The following is a 16,674-nucleotide window of genomic DNA, read 5'->3' as shown; positions in this document are numbered from 1 at the left end:
CAGTCCGGTAAGAAAATATACGATAGGAGTTTAACAGGCCTATGTTAACAGAAACAAAGTTCGCCCAGCTAGCTCGCTTAGTTCTTAAGGGCCGGGTTATGCTAGAAAAGAACTAGTTCGTACGACGTGTTGTCCGACCACGTTGAAAATCAAAAGTGTTTACAGTTGTTCCAAATGGCTGCACTCAAAGGCGGAGTGAAAACCAGTTGTTGTAGAGAGGGGGGAGACGCAAATAAAATATGGGGATAACGGAGCACATTTTCAGACAGTTTCTCCTGGAAGGCATTCATAGTGTTGTACTCAAGTGTTCACATGAAAAGCGAAGCTCCAAGTTCAAACCTCGGCTCCTTCCTCACCTCCGGAAAGTTACAGCAATTGTTGGACACAGGAGACTGGTGGGAGATGGTTTCACACACTCTTCGACCATCCAACCAGCACTTTGATTGGAGCATATAGGCGCCTTTACTCTGCTTTATTGCTGTCTTACCTGTGGAGTGAGAGGCGGAGGGGTTTGTGAAGTAACTGGAAGGTTCAAAGCCTCCATCGCTGACTGTTTGAACCACCTTTCCTTCTCCATACAGGCATCCTTGGAGAACCACAGAGGAAAGATGAATGTCAAGAATAACACCAAAAACAGGCATTATACATCATACTGATGTGTTGAGGCTGCTGATGTTGACGCATGTTTAGCAAATACTGTCAATACCTTGCTGCTGTGAGAATACTTGTTGATGGCTGTAGGTTTTGTGGTAGCCCTGCAGCTGGACGTCCGCTCTGTCTGATGAGGAGCTCACTGGGCTGACGTCAGTGGACATGAACAACGATGTTGGTCTGTTCCTGTTGGCAATACAATACTGTAGGTGAATTACTCAGTCCCCCAACAAGATTATTTATATGAGTAATTAATATGATATACGCAACCATGATGAGCATTTAAACTTGAAATTCAGGTTTTATTCATACATTATGTTGCTTCAAACTTTAAAGGAATAGATTGACATAGATTTAGATAACGAATATATTAAACAGTGTGTTTGTCTGTTCTAATGTAAGCTGCAAACGTTAGCATGTTTTGCTAACTAGCTTAGTTAGTTACTGACTGAGTAGTAGTTACCTAACCCAGCGTTACTTCCAAGGCCAGTGGCATTTCATACTACAATATTTCGTAGTTTTACATGTCACGTAAAAAAACACACAGTTAACAATAGCACAGACATTGTGTAGTATTTCCCGACAGTGTGAGAGCTGGCATGCTAACGTCAGCAGCTCTGTCCTTGGATTTGGGAAAGTTTACATTAACTCCGCCCAAATTTGTTATCTGAGATAGCGTTACACATTGGTTCTCATCCTAAAAGCCTTTTCTCTTGTAACGTTACAAACATACTGCTATATAAAAAATAAAGCATTAATCTAATCTCTTGCTTGTCCAAGTAGGCTACATAAACTGAGCAGCTACAGGGTTACATCATGTCATTTTACATGACAGTCTGGTCTTACATTTTTCCTTATCATACTTATAATACTTCGACTAATTAGCTCTACACTGCAATAAAATGTTCATCAACTGGTGAGGATGCTGACTTTTAGCCTGGGACAAGCAGCTTTAGCCTCAGTCTTTTAGCACAAAGTATATAAAATCCTTTGATAAGGTTCCCGTTTCAAAGCGAATCACTTTGAATTTATTTATTTTGTTAGCTAGCTACAGCTGATAAAATCTGCTACCAAAATCAATGCTCACAACCTGGAAATGTCTGAAATCAAGAACCTATTGTTTCAAAAATTACTAAGGATTTTGATAAATCTGCTAACGTAATTGTGAACCGCATATGTGCTGTGTGAGGCATAACAACAGTAACTAATGGGGGCTGGGGCTTATGATCAATTAATGAGCTTTAGAGGTGCTGGTAGGTGGATTTTGTTGATTTTGTTGTTGACAGAGCCAAGCTAGCTGTTTTCAGTCTTTGTACTAAGCTAAGCTAACCGGCTGCTGGCTGTAGCTTCATTTCTACCATACAGTTATGAGGGTGGTATCGATCATCTCATCTAACTCTCGGCAAGAAAGCGAATAAGCCAATTCCCCAAAATTTTGAACTATTCCTTTAAACGCAATTTAAGACCAAATAAGAACATATTACAACTTAACTGGCAAATTTAACTTTCAAGTCTTTTTTTATGGTGGATGAAAGAAAATGAAAGCTCCTCGAGGATTGATATATGACTACACAACACAGTTGCATTTTTATAATACTTTTGTTTTTTACTTACTTCCAGTTGGCTTGAACTTCACCCTAGCTGAACTGTGTAAGGTTTCTGTCACATAGAGATTACTTCAGTGTTTCTCAAGCCTTATTAACCTCACCACAGATTTCTGTGTTGCACTGCTGAGCCAAGAACACTTACGGTAAAATGATGTTTGTGTCATAACCAAACTATTAGTAATGTGACATCTGACCAGAAAATCATACAATTAAAAAAAAATAAAAAAATTATCACATAAGCAGCCCTGGACTCACTTTTCCTTTTTACAACTATATTTTGCAGTCACTCTTCTTTCTTTTATGGTAATATATATAATTTAGTTTTCATTCATTTGAATTAATTATATAATGAATTTTAGAGGTAAACCATTAATCTTAGAATAGGACTCAACAGGTTTGCCTTTTTTTTTCAATCTATTGTAAGAATAGTTATTTAAAAAGTTTAACACAAGTCTCTGATCAAATCAAAGTATTTTTCAGTCAGTTATGCTGATAACCATTATCTGGCAGTGTGGCAGCAGCTGTGTTATCAGACACAAACATGTAAATACTTAAACTCGTGTCCAAATAAGTACAGTTTATATAAGGAAACATTTCCACCTCGGGGGGGGGGGGTTAATGTAGGCGGGCTTTGTGTGGAGCTGTATCCATCGCTACGCTGCAAGAATGTGCTGACTGTGCACAAACACTCTGACTCAACATGGAAACGAATGAGTCAGTGGAGCCAAGTCGACAAGAAGAAAGAAAGGCAGCCGAATAATCTCTTCAAGGAGATATGCAGCTGAACCCCCCCCCAAATATGGTATGTTACCCCCCCCCCTTCAAAGAGCTTGCGCTCAGCATTTCATGTGGCCTGAGAACTCTCCTGGATGATGTACTGTAGCATATTGGTCCCCAGAGAGCCAAATGGCCTTGGTTTCTGCTGGAAGGGTTTTAGTGGGCTTCATAAACAAGCCAGGCCTTGTCAGAGATACAGATGGCTGCTGGCCCAAGCGCCTCCTATATTCGCATCTGACTAGCTATAAAAAAAGGAAATGTTTGGAGATTTCTTTACATATCTATCATCTATCATCCCCAGGTCTCTTTATTACCCATTTCCCATGTCAAATGCTATTACATTTAATTTAACAGTCTGCTTTCAGTGGAGAAATACAATAAAAGCCAAAATTAATCAGAAGGACTTTTTGAAACCTAAACTGATATAACTTACAGATGGTTGTGGCTTCCCAAGGTAATAAAGACCAGGCTTTGTATAAGATTATGTAAACAAAGTGGGCTTTGATATAGTACGACTGTTGAAATGAATGTGCCGCGATGACTGCGAGCCCCAAGAATTCAGCACTTCTCTTGGATTCCCCTCAGCGGCCCCAGAACCATCAGAGCTGACCTTAACTATAAACAATGCCGTCTGTTCCCCGACTTACATTCTTGCGACGCTGCAACAACATAGCTGAGATGTTTGAGCCGTGCCGTGCGTGGCCCTGCTGGGTTGATCTGTCGTTTTGTGGCCGGTGTGCCCAAACTTCTAAGATGCATGAGCTTAACAGAGAGCCCACGCCTGAGGGAGCGGCTGTCAGCACAACCTCGGGAAACTGTTTCTCTGATCATATTTTACCAGCTAAACCCCTTCATCACTCACTTTTTTTTCTTCTTTCTAACTAACTATAGCCAGCTGCCCTCCTTATATCTGGAATGAGAAGAATCCTGCTTGCAGAATTTAAGCGCTTATGTTTATATGCACATTATACTGTATGCAACCCTGCTTTAATCCATGGCTGCTTTTTAATAGCAGCACACTTGGACTGGATCAGACGAGGGGATGAATAGGTGCCAGCTTGTGCACGCTAAACTGATCTCTTTTCAGTTTTGGCAGAGGAAAGATGCTGGAGTACTTCTGTGATATAGATTTACTGGATCACATAGGATCATGCTGAATGTATGTAACACAGATGGAGATTTAATGGGATCTAAGCGCTACCAATCAAGTACTTAGAGAAACTAGAGTACACTTATTGCATGTTAGAGATACAGTAAATACAAAAATGTGTGGACGTGTCAAACATTTCAGTTAAACCGGCTATTTGGATCCGATGTCACTCAGAGCTTCTGCAAAGTAAACTTCATTACTTCTCTTTCCTTCAAATTGTATAATAGCGTTTCTGTGTGAGAGCCATCCTGGTTAGTGCGCCTGTAGACTATCTGATGGACACGCTGCTCCAAAAAGCCAATCCAGCCCCCACCCCACCCCAACCGCAAAACACACAAACACTGCACATCACAAATACTCGCTGATGGACATGTTTTAGCACAGGGCCTCTGAATCCCTCAAGTATTAAATAATTAAAAGAAGTCGAAATGGCTCGTCTCAGCCAGAGTAAATACGCGCCTGGCTATGAGGTCAGAGCTTGATGCCGGCTGTGCCGTGAAGCAAAGATAATTTACTTTCACGTGTTTAACGTCTCGCTAAGTCATTTGGGGGAAAAACAAGTGCTTGTCTGGTATTGGCTTTGGCAGGCCGTCGTGTACTGCGGGCACCAGAGGGATTCTATGACATCCTCAGTCTCTATAAAGAGACGTCAATGGACGGATTGTGCATAGCTTCGTGGAAGCTCTGGCTGCAAACTTGGAGGAGATGGAGGCTGAGAGATGCTGCATTAAGGCAAGTACAGTTAAATGTCCTAAAACACACCCTAACATCGAATTCAATGACTTTTGGTTTACTGAAATATATGATTTTACTCTTTAAATTGGTAAGTTTTACACCTAATGATCTTCTCAAGTTGAGAAATCCAGGTGAAATCCTGCTATTTTCCTCCAACTTTTGAGGATTTTTAAGGCCTGTTGTTCGGCATACATTAAACTACAATATAATGCACTTTTTTACAACTTTTTTGGGTCTGGATTTGTGTTCAGAATGGAAAAACCCATCTCAACACCTCTGCTAAGATCTGAAGGACATAACATGGAAATACTGGACAAACGTAGGTAAAATATGTGTATTTGCAATTTACAACTTTTATAAGTTAAAGGACTTTAAATTGATATTGGTTAGTTTTAAACCATAACATGATAATCTCAAGTAAAAAATCCAGGTGGAATCCTTAATTTTAAAAGCTGCCTTTGTCTCATGAATGCGTTTTTATTGATCATCTCTATGCATTTTATATACATATTAAAAATCACAGTATTTTCAAGAATGTCCCAAGCCAAAAAAATAAATAAAAACAGAATTTACAAAAGACTGTAATCTATCAACTTTCAAGGATTTTCAAGGACTGCACACACACAAGGTGTAACACTGAATAACAATGTGATGCAGTTTGATTACTAACATTACAACAAGTTCCTAGCCCAAGGTGCACTTACTGGAAATGCTGCACTTCTGCAGCATGAAGGCCATGAGATGAGGCTAAAAGTTTAAAAAAAATCAAGTTTTCCAGTAAGTGGACCTTGCGCTAAGAATTCTTTGTCAAACTGCTGTTTCCAAGGTCAATAATTAAGTTCAAGCTTATAGGTTTGAATTTGTGTTAAAAGAGAACGACCCATCTTAACTGTCCTCTTAATTCCTCGGCCAAGACCTTAAGCCCATTTGAAAACACCTCGTGGAAATACTGGACAATTTCATGTGAAACTACGTGCATTATATGTGAAGATTTTATATAATTTATTAAACCACAAAAATGTTATTCTGGCTCTTATCAACTCTCTTTTACTGGACAGACTTCCTTTGTTGTTACTGTTGTGCCAATAAAAGTTAGTTTACAGGCAATTCTTCAATGACCAATGATTTGACGCCATATTGTCCAGAAACTGCTGCCCTGGAGGCTGTCAGCTGTATCTTTTTAGTCTCACTTCTACTTTTATACTGGGCTAGACAAAATTTGTCTCAGTTTACAGTACACATAAGTTCTGTGGCCTCCAAGTACCCAATCAGTGCAACCACAAAGCCATAACTCCATCTCTGGTGATAATGTCTCTGGTTTATTCAAGAATGCATAAGCTCACATCTCTCTCCCTGTTTCTGGGCATGTGCTTTCCAGAAAAGAGAGGCGAAGGAAAGTGACTGTGAAATCTTTAGAGTCACATCAAAACAGGGTCAAGGTTGAAACACGATTTCTGGGTTTGACATAGCACAGCTCAGAAGTGTTGAGCAGTTTACAAATGCTTTAATACATATGAGATTTGATGAATGAATAAAGATTTTGGGGTGACACCCGAAAATGCACTGCTTTAAGAACTGATTTCACATTCTGAGAAGAGCAGAAAACTGTGGTCACTTTTCACTATTTTTATCTTTAGTAGAAAATAGCTCCAAATGAAAACTGCCAAATGCAAACGAAATCCCATTCAGCTCCATTGTATTGGGTTGGCAGCAGAAGCCGCTGCAGCAGATAACTCAAAACCTTGCCAAACACCACCAGGGGTAAGTGGGAAAATATGTTTTTTTTTGTGATTTGGATGAGCTGACCATTTAAATGTGCCCCTGAGTACATCACTAAGTAAAATACCCAGTTTTCCAAGAAATAAAAGCAATCTAATTTTAAAAATGCATGACAGTGAGAAAATAAAAATATATTCTTTTGACATTTATGGTTTAACAGCTGTATCTCATGATATGAAAGGTCATTGTTCTTAATGGTGACTCTATGAAGCAATAAAACAAGTGCAAAACCCTGGGACAGATATTCAAAATGGGAAAAATAAACATCTGTAACAAGTACTGTTGCCCATGAGCAAGGCACTTAACATCTAATAGCCAGCTATAAAAAAACGGACAGTATAAAGGAGTGCATGTGTTTAACTGCAGCATTGCTGAAGAAGCCCATGTGTTTACAGTCATTTTTTTCCCTGCATGACTAAATAAATAACTGCCTTTTATGATGCAACACAACACACACAACTTCACAACTTCATATTGATCTACTTGCATTTATCTTACACTGACCCCTCTCTCACGCTCCCTGGGCTTGTTAGTGAAGACATTGAGCTGTTGGCGTCAAAGTTTCCCTCCAGGCCTTGATATCTGGAGCAGGTCTCTGCTGATGGAGGGAGAAACTCTGAATTTCCCCTGTTGTGGACGGTGCTGCTGTTTGAATACACACCTGAAAGAGAGACGTAGATTTATTAAAGGATTTCTTCACTGAAAATCTACGATCACCACATGTAGGTTTGAAAGGTAGCTATGAAAAGTTTCTATTGTGGAGGTTTATGCAGCTACAGTTAGCTTAGATTTACAACAGTTACAATGGCCAACCCAGTTTTGAAAAAAAGTATCAGAACGTCCATAGAAACTTGCACGAAAGTGCAACTGCAGCATATTTCACTTCTAAGCTGTCTTTCCTTATGCTCAGTTTGTTCCAAACACTCAAATGTTCACCAAAATATGGCTAAATACATAGCTACAGTTTGTTTATGTTGTTCGCTACCAACCTAAGCAAGGGCTTCTCGATTTATCTACGTCTTACTTTTTAAGTAATCAGTTTATCATTGCATCTATAACATCAGAAGATAGTTAAAAATGTTCAGCAAAATTTCCCAAATGCCAAGGTGACGTCTTCAGATTGCTTGTTTTGTCTGACCAACAGTCAAAAATAATTTACAATGATATGAAAAGGAGCAAATCCTCAAATCTAAAGAGCTGGAGCTTGTTATTAATAAAGGAATTATTACAATATGTCATTTACTTTTCTGTTGCTCAACTAATCTATTAATCAACTAATCCTTTAAGCACTAAAGCAAACATAGAAGGTAAAAGCTAACGGCTAAGCGGCCAACTGCGCTAGCAAGAAAAGCTATATTTAATCATAATTTAGCTTATTTTGGCAAAGATATGAGTATTTTAAACACACTGGGCATACACATGGACAGAGGATAAGTGGATAATGTTGTTAAGAGTGGTTTGAGAATTTGGTTTGAGGTCATTATAGTATTTTTTTCACAGTAAAACTGGGTTGCCACTGAACTCCACTGTAACAGTTCAAATCCAAGAAGACTACAGCTGCCGTTCCCTGCAAAGGAGCAAGCTACAAGCTTTGCAGAGACACCTTTCAAGCCTACAGGGGGTGAAGTGTTTGATACTAAAAACAGTTCTTTGGTGGTATTCATTTAAAGCTGTAACACAAATACCTGCTCACCATCAGCGGGGCTTTCAACACTTGGCTTTGACTTTGAGTTTAAGGGCAGCTGATGATGATAGCATATGTCACCATAAATCCAGCATACATACACAGGTATATACATAACAGTCAGAAAGTTGGTTTCAGGCTTTAACATTTGGCCCTTTCTGATAAGGAGAAAGCCCTCTTGGGACATTTTCAAAATTAAACACTGACATGCTTGTTTCACCCTGAATAAACATAGTTGTTAGTGTGCCGTTTGAGGCTTTTCCCTCAAAGTCTTCTGGGTAAAACTGCAAGTAGTCTGAAGTAATAGACATGGACAGCTCTCCTGGACACTCTCCCCTCTTTTTTGCCAACTGAGCCTCAGTGTACCTGACAGCTTCTTGATCCCGGTTCAGCCATTGAAAGGGAAAGAAAAAGAGCTTGGCTGGAAAACCGGTTTGGAGAAGCTGAAGGACGGGCGGGGAGGGGGCCAACTTGCCCGCAGTCAGTGCCCGGTAATTGGACAAGGTAAACACTGGCATGATGAGCTATCATCGAAGGAATGGGAGAGGAGGGAGAGGAAAAGGAGCAAATGAGGCCATGGGAGAAAATGAAAGAGACAGCTTAACAGCCCAGGTGTTTGGGCAATTACACTTTTCTTTGTTTTTACTCATTTCCAGAGAGGTGTTGGAGGCTAAACGCAGACTTTGCTGCTTTTGCTACTGTTTCATCTGTGCATACCTGTGAAGTCATCTAAGCGCGGTAAAGATGAGCTGTTTTCTTGGTGGGAAGAGGCAGAGCTGTGGAGATGCTGCCTCGCCAGACAGTCACTCAAAATGTCAGATTCCAGCATTGTGTGCACCTGAACCTGTCAAACACACAAAATACAGATGTTCATATAGATAGGTCATGATAAAAGTATATTGTGGTACATCTGGTATTATGTTTTCACGCTGATGAGCATGCGCGTTTGCCTGCCTGCATGTAGGGATGAGAGTAATTATGTTAAAGCTGCAGCTTAGTTGTCTTCCAGTTGTGTTTTGCTGTTGGGCAATACAACTCCCATGGAGCTAAACTTTGAAAGCATCCACTGCTCTTTTGATTACATACAGTAGATCAATTGAAAACACAGTTAGATTTCTGCAGGCAGTTTTCTACTGTTAATTTTTCAAAGAAATGATGCTTGAACCAGATGCCTGGTTCTTGTTTCGTCTTCCGATCCAGCTTCCTGAGGTACAAAACCCAGAAATCTTGTTAGGCAATATTATTCCAAAATGTTCTAACAAAGTTAAGGCAAGACAATTTACTTTATTATCCAGCATTAACAGAGCATCCCCCAGGACTTTCCAAAACAATTTATCGACAGTTCCAGGACTCAGAAGAAGCTCACAAAGGACACCCAGGAACCACAAAAGAGGTATGAATAATCAGTGAAAAATGTTGTCCCAAACCAGTGTTTATGAAGATGCAAACTTCAATAGCTGTGACACATCAGCTCGAAGAAATATATAACCGTAAGGAGTTTATGATGTTCCTTTTTTAATATTTCAAAGTCCTATTTAGCCCCACAGGGTTTACTTCAGCGCAGGGCGTGTTAGCCATGTCACAACTTACAAGCACACGTGGTTCTGTTTAAACCAAACAAGGCATGGGAATACACACAAAGCCCCAGTGTCACTCACGGTCCATAGAAAACAAACAAGGCCCAGATAACGCTGAACAATAGGCTCCCTATTCTGACTTCCAGGGAGTGTGTGTAATACTTTGTTTTGTTGTATTTCATCCTACTGAATCATAAACATGCTTACTCTCTCCTCCTCCTCCTCCTCCTCCTGGTGCTGCTCACCATCTCTTTCTCTCAGAAACAAAGGCTCTTCATGCAGAGTCAAGGTGCTACCTAGAAACACCACCAAACTTAGAAAATGCCCCAAAAAGTACAAGTATTGATAATTGCCGTCAAAAAATATACACCCCTTTTGCTATATTTTTATTTAAAGCCACTTCTTCTAAACCCCACTACTACTTTCTGCTGTTCCACCATGTCTAATCTATTATAATCTAGTTTTAGAGACACAGGAAGGTTTTCATTAAAGATGTTTGTTTTGTAATGCTGGTGATCAGAGAAGTAATCATATTCTGCTCTCAGCTCAATGTTCAGTATGTAAAAACATAATTGCTGTCGTTACCTTGACCTCCCTCTCCTGAAGGCCTTTGGCTGAATGAGCTTTGACGTGCTTTCGTAGCGAGCTGGGATCGGTGTAGCGTTTGGTGCATCCTGGGATCTGACAGGCGTACGGCTTCTGTGAATGAACCACGACAAGAAGAGGTGAGAGAAGTGAGAAAGTAAAAAGGGAGAGAAAATTATGAGAGGGTAGAGGAGGAAATAAATGTAGCGTACTGGGAAGTGTGTGTTTTCACATTCCAGAAATATGACATCTGACTTATAACACGTCCAAAACACTTTGTATCCCTCCATTGACAAGAAGGAAAACATGCCACCAAAAAACAAAATAGTTCCTGAAATACACAACACATCCACAGTGTTAATTTTTTCAAGAGTGTTTATTCGTTTACCATATTTTAGGTTCATGGTTAATAAATGGTACAGACTAAACCCTCTATTCTCTACTCTACACTCCTGTATACTTTCTATCAAGACTCACACATGTTTAGGACTTGTGCCACAACATTCACCCCGATATGGTTTCAGTCATACTGGATATGATGTCAAACTCAAAATATGTGTTTACAAATAATAGTTTAGTTGAGTCAGATGGTTTCCAGGTGTGATACTGTGTACAGTAGTCCTGTGTATTATACACACAAACATTTAGGATAAATGCTGTAAATGTGGTTACTTAGCATGACAACTGCACTAACAGAGAAAGGAAGGACATATAGATTGTGTCAACATTTTACGTAATGTACTCCTCAGCTGAAAATGGAGTATATTTACCTCTCATCTGCAGGCTTAAGGAGAGGAAGAGAGAGAAGAGTTAAGAGGAACAGCCCAGTGTACAGATATACCTCGTCCTGTTCAGCCATAAATCAATTTATACATAAATTAATCTTTAGATCACCTGCAATCAGTTTATAAATGAAGACTTATTTATTTCAGAGAGTAATTTCTAGGTGGAGTAAACCTTTCATAACAAAGGTTTGTGACTCAAAGAACATACCGGTACATTATTTATGCATAGATAATAGATTAAAGCAAGTGACAAAATATTTGTTGCCTAAGAGTTTCTTCAATTCTTCAAAAATTAAAAGACATTATAATAAACATCAAGGAACATGCTTTGAAATGTGGTTATATAGAAAACCATTAAATTCTTACATATAAATGTTTTCCATCATTAAAAGCAGTAAGATTCTGCTCTTGATTTACTGAGGTGGTGTCGCCTGTATTTCACAATTTTATCAAAGTTGCACGTTTAGATGAGTAAATGAGCCCATTTCCATGAATCTAATTCCTTACAGGTTTTTTCCCTTTTTCATTGCTGAGTGTTTAACCAGGTGGAGTGAATTAAGTTTTCATGAAAACACATGTACAGTGTTTAGTTGAAGCGTGTAGGTTTATGTACCACAATCTGAACATCGCAAGTAAAAAAGTAATGCAGCAATGCACAAGATTTAAAGATAATATTTTGTGGAATATTTTAACACTAATTATCAAGAACCAACTAACATACTGTTTATCAAATTAAGAGCTCCAAAGTTAAGACAGCACATCATGTATTGGGTCAAAAAGAAATAACTACCAAAGTAGTATCCAAAAGTTGTTTGTTTGATTTGTGAGGAATATGCATGTTCAAGAAACAAAGGGTCAAGACTAATGTAAAAAATCACTGTATTTCTGTTAAAGAGGTGAATTTAGGGAACAGTTGTGGTGAGGACCTGAAAATATTTAGCATACTTTGTAAATAAGTATGATAAGAATGGCAAGTTGGCAATAGTTTAGTAGTGACGGTGTAAATTTGGTTTAATGTTACTTTTGACGTCAAATAAGTAGTGTTTTGTAAAAAGGGTAGATGCAGTAAGCTGTAGCATCACGTCTATGTTGCATTCGTTTCTACTGTTCTGTTTTGTTGGGAGTGATTGTTATTTTTTCGTTGTTTTTATCCCAAATTGTTTGTGTAATTATCTGAAGACAGAAATGAATACATTTCAAATTTCAGACGTGCAATTACTCTATCATAGATCTGGCATCATAGCGAGTGCTCCTCTAGAGTGCCCAACGCTACATGCTAGCCAAAATTGGGCAATATCTTCTTCTTATGAAACTGTTTCTGAACAATACTCCCTGGGAGCCTCCTGAGTCCTAAGTGAAATGATTGCATGCAAAGTGGTCATGGTCAGCTGCTAAAGTTAGGACATAAATTAATGAATATACATGTGAGTGTGCAATTATGTGTGTCAAAATTATACAAATATTTAAATACATAATTTGACAGGGCTTAAACAAAGCTTTCCTGCGTAATGCTGCAATTGCATAATGCAAAAGATGTCAAAAGTCGAGAGTCAAAGCTAAACAGAAAACAACAAAATTCAGTGCCTGATCTGCAGTTTTGATTGGTCGCTTATCATTTCACCATTGTTCGGGCTTGTTGATTTTGTTTTCGACGTTTGCTAACTTATCTTTATCTAAAAAATCATTACTGTCTTGAAAACACATTAAATGCACACTAGCTAACAAATCACGCAGAAACTGGTGTGAGATGGCCGTTAATACTGATTAAAAAATCCCAAAACAAGCAAAATGTTCAGGTTATTTGAGCTGCAAATTTTAGTTGAGACACTTCTGCATGAGACTGACCTCACTTTGGAAACAAATCTTTCACAACACTCTATTATTTATAACATTAGTAACACAATACAAGTTATTTAGTCAAATCTAAATAACTTGTATTGACACCAGTCTTTTCTTGGCCGGTTGTTATATTATATTCAGCAATTATTTACATTCAGTTCTCTGCTGGGCCTCCGTGATGGCGCCAGATGTGTCTGATTCTTGATTTGTGACGCAACTGCGAAGCCACTATTAGCCAGCGTGAAACCACAAAACGGAGAAAATAACTTTCTCCTCCTGTTGTAATAACACTGGAGTGCAACGTACAGCTCCATCTCACCCATGTAATAAGAGATCTGATTTGCTGGATTACTGCTAAGTCCTCATCGCTTGTCAGCAGGAGTAAAAATAACTGTGGTTTGTAGAATAAATCCACAGCAGGTATGTAGTTTCACAATCCCAAAGAATGTTCATCCTGTACAGTATATCAGGCAACTATGCAGAGGAGGAGGAGGAAAAACAGGAGGCACTATAAATTAAAGTGATTTTGTGTGTGTTATATGCACCACACATACTATGCTATTACCTAGCAAATATTGCATATCATAAAGAAGGAGAGTGAGGTTTTATACTCTACAGCTTATTTCAGACGTGGAATATGTTACATTGCTGACTTTGTGTTAAAATGATGGCTTTTTGTCATTCAGACATAGATGACTTTTACATAAATGTTCCTGACTTTATGCAGACTTGAACAGGGATGGAAGAAGCATTTAGATCAGTTAGTTAAAAGAGTACAGATTTAGCATTGCACTCCTATAACACTGTCGGACTCACGATGGACAGTTTTTAAAAAAGTACCAAAATGGAATGAGATGTTGTCTTCCTATTCTTCTTCCTTGTCAAAATCTGCCGCCTACATTACCCACAATGCAACATGACCACCCACAGTTCAGTCAGAGATTTGTGCTAGTGTGCTAGTACCAGCTGACGTAGCCTCGAGCTGCTAGCCTCAAGCAGAGATGAGGAGCAAGCTACAGAGGCCTGGTAAGCTCACTTCTTTTCAAACTTGTGGTCTTCAGCCACAACTGACGCTGACTTATGCAGTTATACATATGCCGTCGTACTCCCCAAGACGTGTAAACAGACTTTGATGCGTAAAATCAGTGGAGTTCCCCTTTAAGTAAAAGCAGCAATACCACAATGTAAAAATACTCCATTATAAGTAAAAGTCCTGCCTTCAAATTTCACTTTTCTTTTCTTTTTGATATTTTATTTCTCTCTGTGTATTTTGGAGATATGTCTGAATGTTTAAAGGATAGGTTCATACTTTTTCAAGTCAGTCAAACATTTGTTAGGTGCCCACATGAGCAATGAAACAGGTTCCAGTGTAAGAGATGGGGGACAAAATCCACAGTCCTCGTTCTGTGCAAAAAATACATTCAAAAAGTTTATCTGAAGGTGATATGAGGCTTCAGCCGTCTGAGTGAGACATCAAGTGGATATCTTCCAAAGTTACAGTCTATATAAGAGAAAAATTCTCTCTTTTTGTTACTATCGTCCCATTATACAGTAGCTCAACATGGTAACACTGTCAGGGGAAACACAAAGAGGGAATTTTATACTATATAGTCTGTAACTGGAATGATTACAGCAAGCAAAACCTGTTTCTACGTTCATATGGGCACTATTCTTAAACATTTGTGAACCTATCCTTTAAGTGACAGTACATCAGCAGAAAGTAAAGTATCAAAAGTAAAATTACTCATTCATGCAGAACAGCCACTTTAGAGTGTTAAATTATTATACATATTATAGGATTATAAGTACATTAGCATGTTAGAAACATTTAAATGTTGTAGTAGGCCCAGGTAGACTTAATTTTAGCTACTTTATATACTGGTGGTGAGTTTAGTAGTTTATAACAATCCATCAAATTTCAAAATCTGATCATATGTTTTGTATGTAAAATCTACATCTTCAAAGTAATTAATTACTATAGCTGTCAAATGCATGTAGTGGAGGAAAAAGTGCAATATTTGCCTCTGAAATCTAGTGAAGTAGAAGTATAAAGTAGCATAAAATTAAAATACTCAAGCAAAATACAAGTACCTAAACATTGTACTTAAGCACAGTACTTGAATATATGTACTTCTTTCCACCACTGGACATGAAGGGACCTTCACGGAAAGAGCCACAATACTGGTGCGATATTTGGCACCTGGTGCACAAGCAAATTTTGAGTTTAAAAAGTTTGGATTTCAAGAAAGAAATCTTCTGTTTCTGTTTTCTCTCAGGCCGCATCGTTGGTGGATTTCATAACTTCTTTTGCTGTTGAAGCCATGATTTATGACCATCGCCCCCACTTCTCTGAATCCCCTGATACATTTCATCATTTAAGGTTATTAGATGGTGAATTCTGCTGCCGCTTTTTTGACAGTGCAAAAGCATAAATTGACAAGATGTTGAGTGGAGACTCTGAATTGAATTAGTTTTTGCTCACATGCAGTATATAAAGCTCTTTGATTTTGACATTCATTCATCCATACAGTTGGCATGAATCATAGCTACAAACTTGTCGCCCGTTTTGAATGAAAAAATGCCACCCTTGTGATTTGTGTAGATCCAAAGAGTTTATTATTTGCGTGCGGGGCGTGATGAATGAAAATTAAAAATACAAGGTTTTGTTGTTGTTTTTTTACTCCTTTTCCTCACACCACAAATGGGAAAATACAGGGAGAAACAACTCGAAATTAGCTAATTCGCAGTGTTCAGTGGTTTATTAAATTGATTTTCTTTTCTCTGTGCATTAAAGATGTCAATAAAGTGATATATTTATTACAGCTGTCTTAACCAGGAGAACAAGATGTGCATTTAATCTCTCTCTGCATGCTGTTTGCTCCTGCAGCCTTTACGTTAATGTGACAGCATTCAGATCAGACTTGACTCGTGTTATAGAAATGTCACTAGGTCCGACCTACAGTAGTTCCATTGGATTTGAGTTTTACATAAAAGTGACTCGGGTGCTTATTCAGACACAAGACCAACATGTAAAACTTTTTTTGAGGAGTTTCACTTTGACTATGGATGGTGTGTGCAATAATATAACTAATTGATAATTAATAATTTCACACCATACATAATCTTGTGCTATAAGGTGCTTTAAGACAGGTGTGGATGGCTGTGTGTGTTGCTGTGCACTGACCGTGTCCAGATGTGTGCGCTGGTGTTTGGCCCGGTCGCTGGAGTTGCTGAAGGCCTTGAGGCAGCCGGGATGCTGGCAGATGTACGGTTTCTCTCCTGTGTGGCTCCTCAGGTGGATCTTCAGGTTCTCCAGACGTGAGAACGCCTTGGAGCAGCCCTCAAACTGACAAGGAAAACATAAACAGTCTCACTACAACATGACACATCCACCATTTGAAGAGAGTGATAAATAATGTTTTCCTCAATGAAATGACTTTGAGATCGTAAAATTCTTTTGTGGTTTGAAGTCAATTTGAAACAGTGATTCAAATGACTATGTGTA

At 38.7% G+C, this 16,674-nt stretch overlaps 1 protein-coding gene across 4 annotated transcripts in view; it reads right to left on the bottom strand.

Annotated features, from left to right (window-relative positions):
• LOC122887370 (zinc finger protein GLIS1) overlaps positions 1-16,674 on the bottom strand; it is a 47,644-nt gene that overhangs the window by 2,935 nt on the left and 28,035 nt on the right. The window contains exons 3-10 of one of the 4 annotated variants that reach the window (XM_044220489.1): positions 16,354-16,515; positions 10,546-10,659; positions 9,101-9,227; positions 8,750-8,907; positions 8,393-8,441; positions 7,198-7,360; positions 707-837; positions 488-586 (exon numbers count right to left, since the gene is read on the bottom strand). In XM_044220489.1, coding sequence (XP_044076424.1) covers positions 488-586; positions 707-837; positions 7,198-7,360; positions 8,393-8,441; positions 8,750-8,907; positions 9,101-9,227; positions 10,546-10,659; positions 16,354-16,515 — 1,003 coding nt within the window. The remainder of the gene's footprint in view (positions 1-487; positions 587-706; positions 838-7,197; positions 7,361-8,392; positions 8,442-8,749; positions 8,908-9,100; positions 9,228-10,545; positions 10,660-16,353; positions 16,516-16,674) is intronic. The other 3 variants (XM_044220490.1, XM_044220491.1, XM_044220492.1) reach the window with 3 other exon arrangements.

The sequence above is a fragment of the Siniperca chuatsi genome, linkage group LG13, assembly GCF_020085105.1.
Source record: "Siniperca chuatsi isolate FFG_IHB_CAS linkage group LG13, ASM2008510v1, whole genome shotgun sequence".
Taxonomy (NCBI): Eukaryota; Metazoa; Chordata; class Actinopteri; order Centrarchiformes; family Sinipercidae; genus Siniperca; species Siniperca chuatsi.
This window is presented reverse-complemented; position numbering and strand designations above follow the sequence as displayed.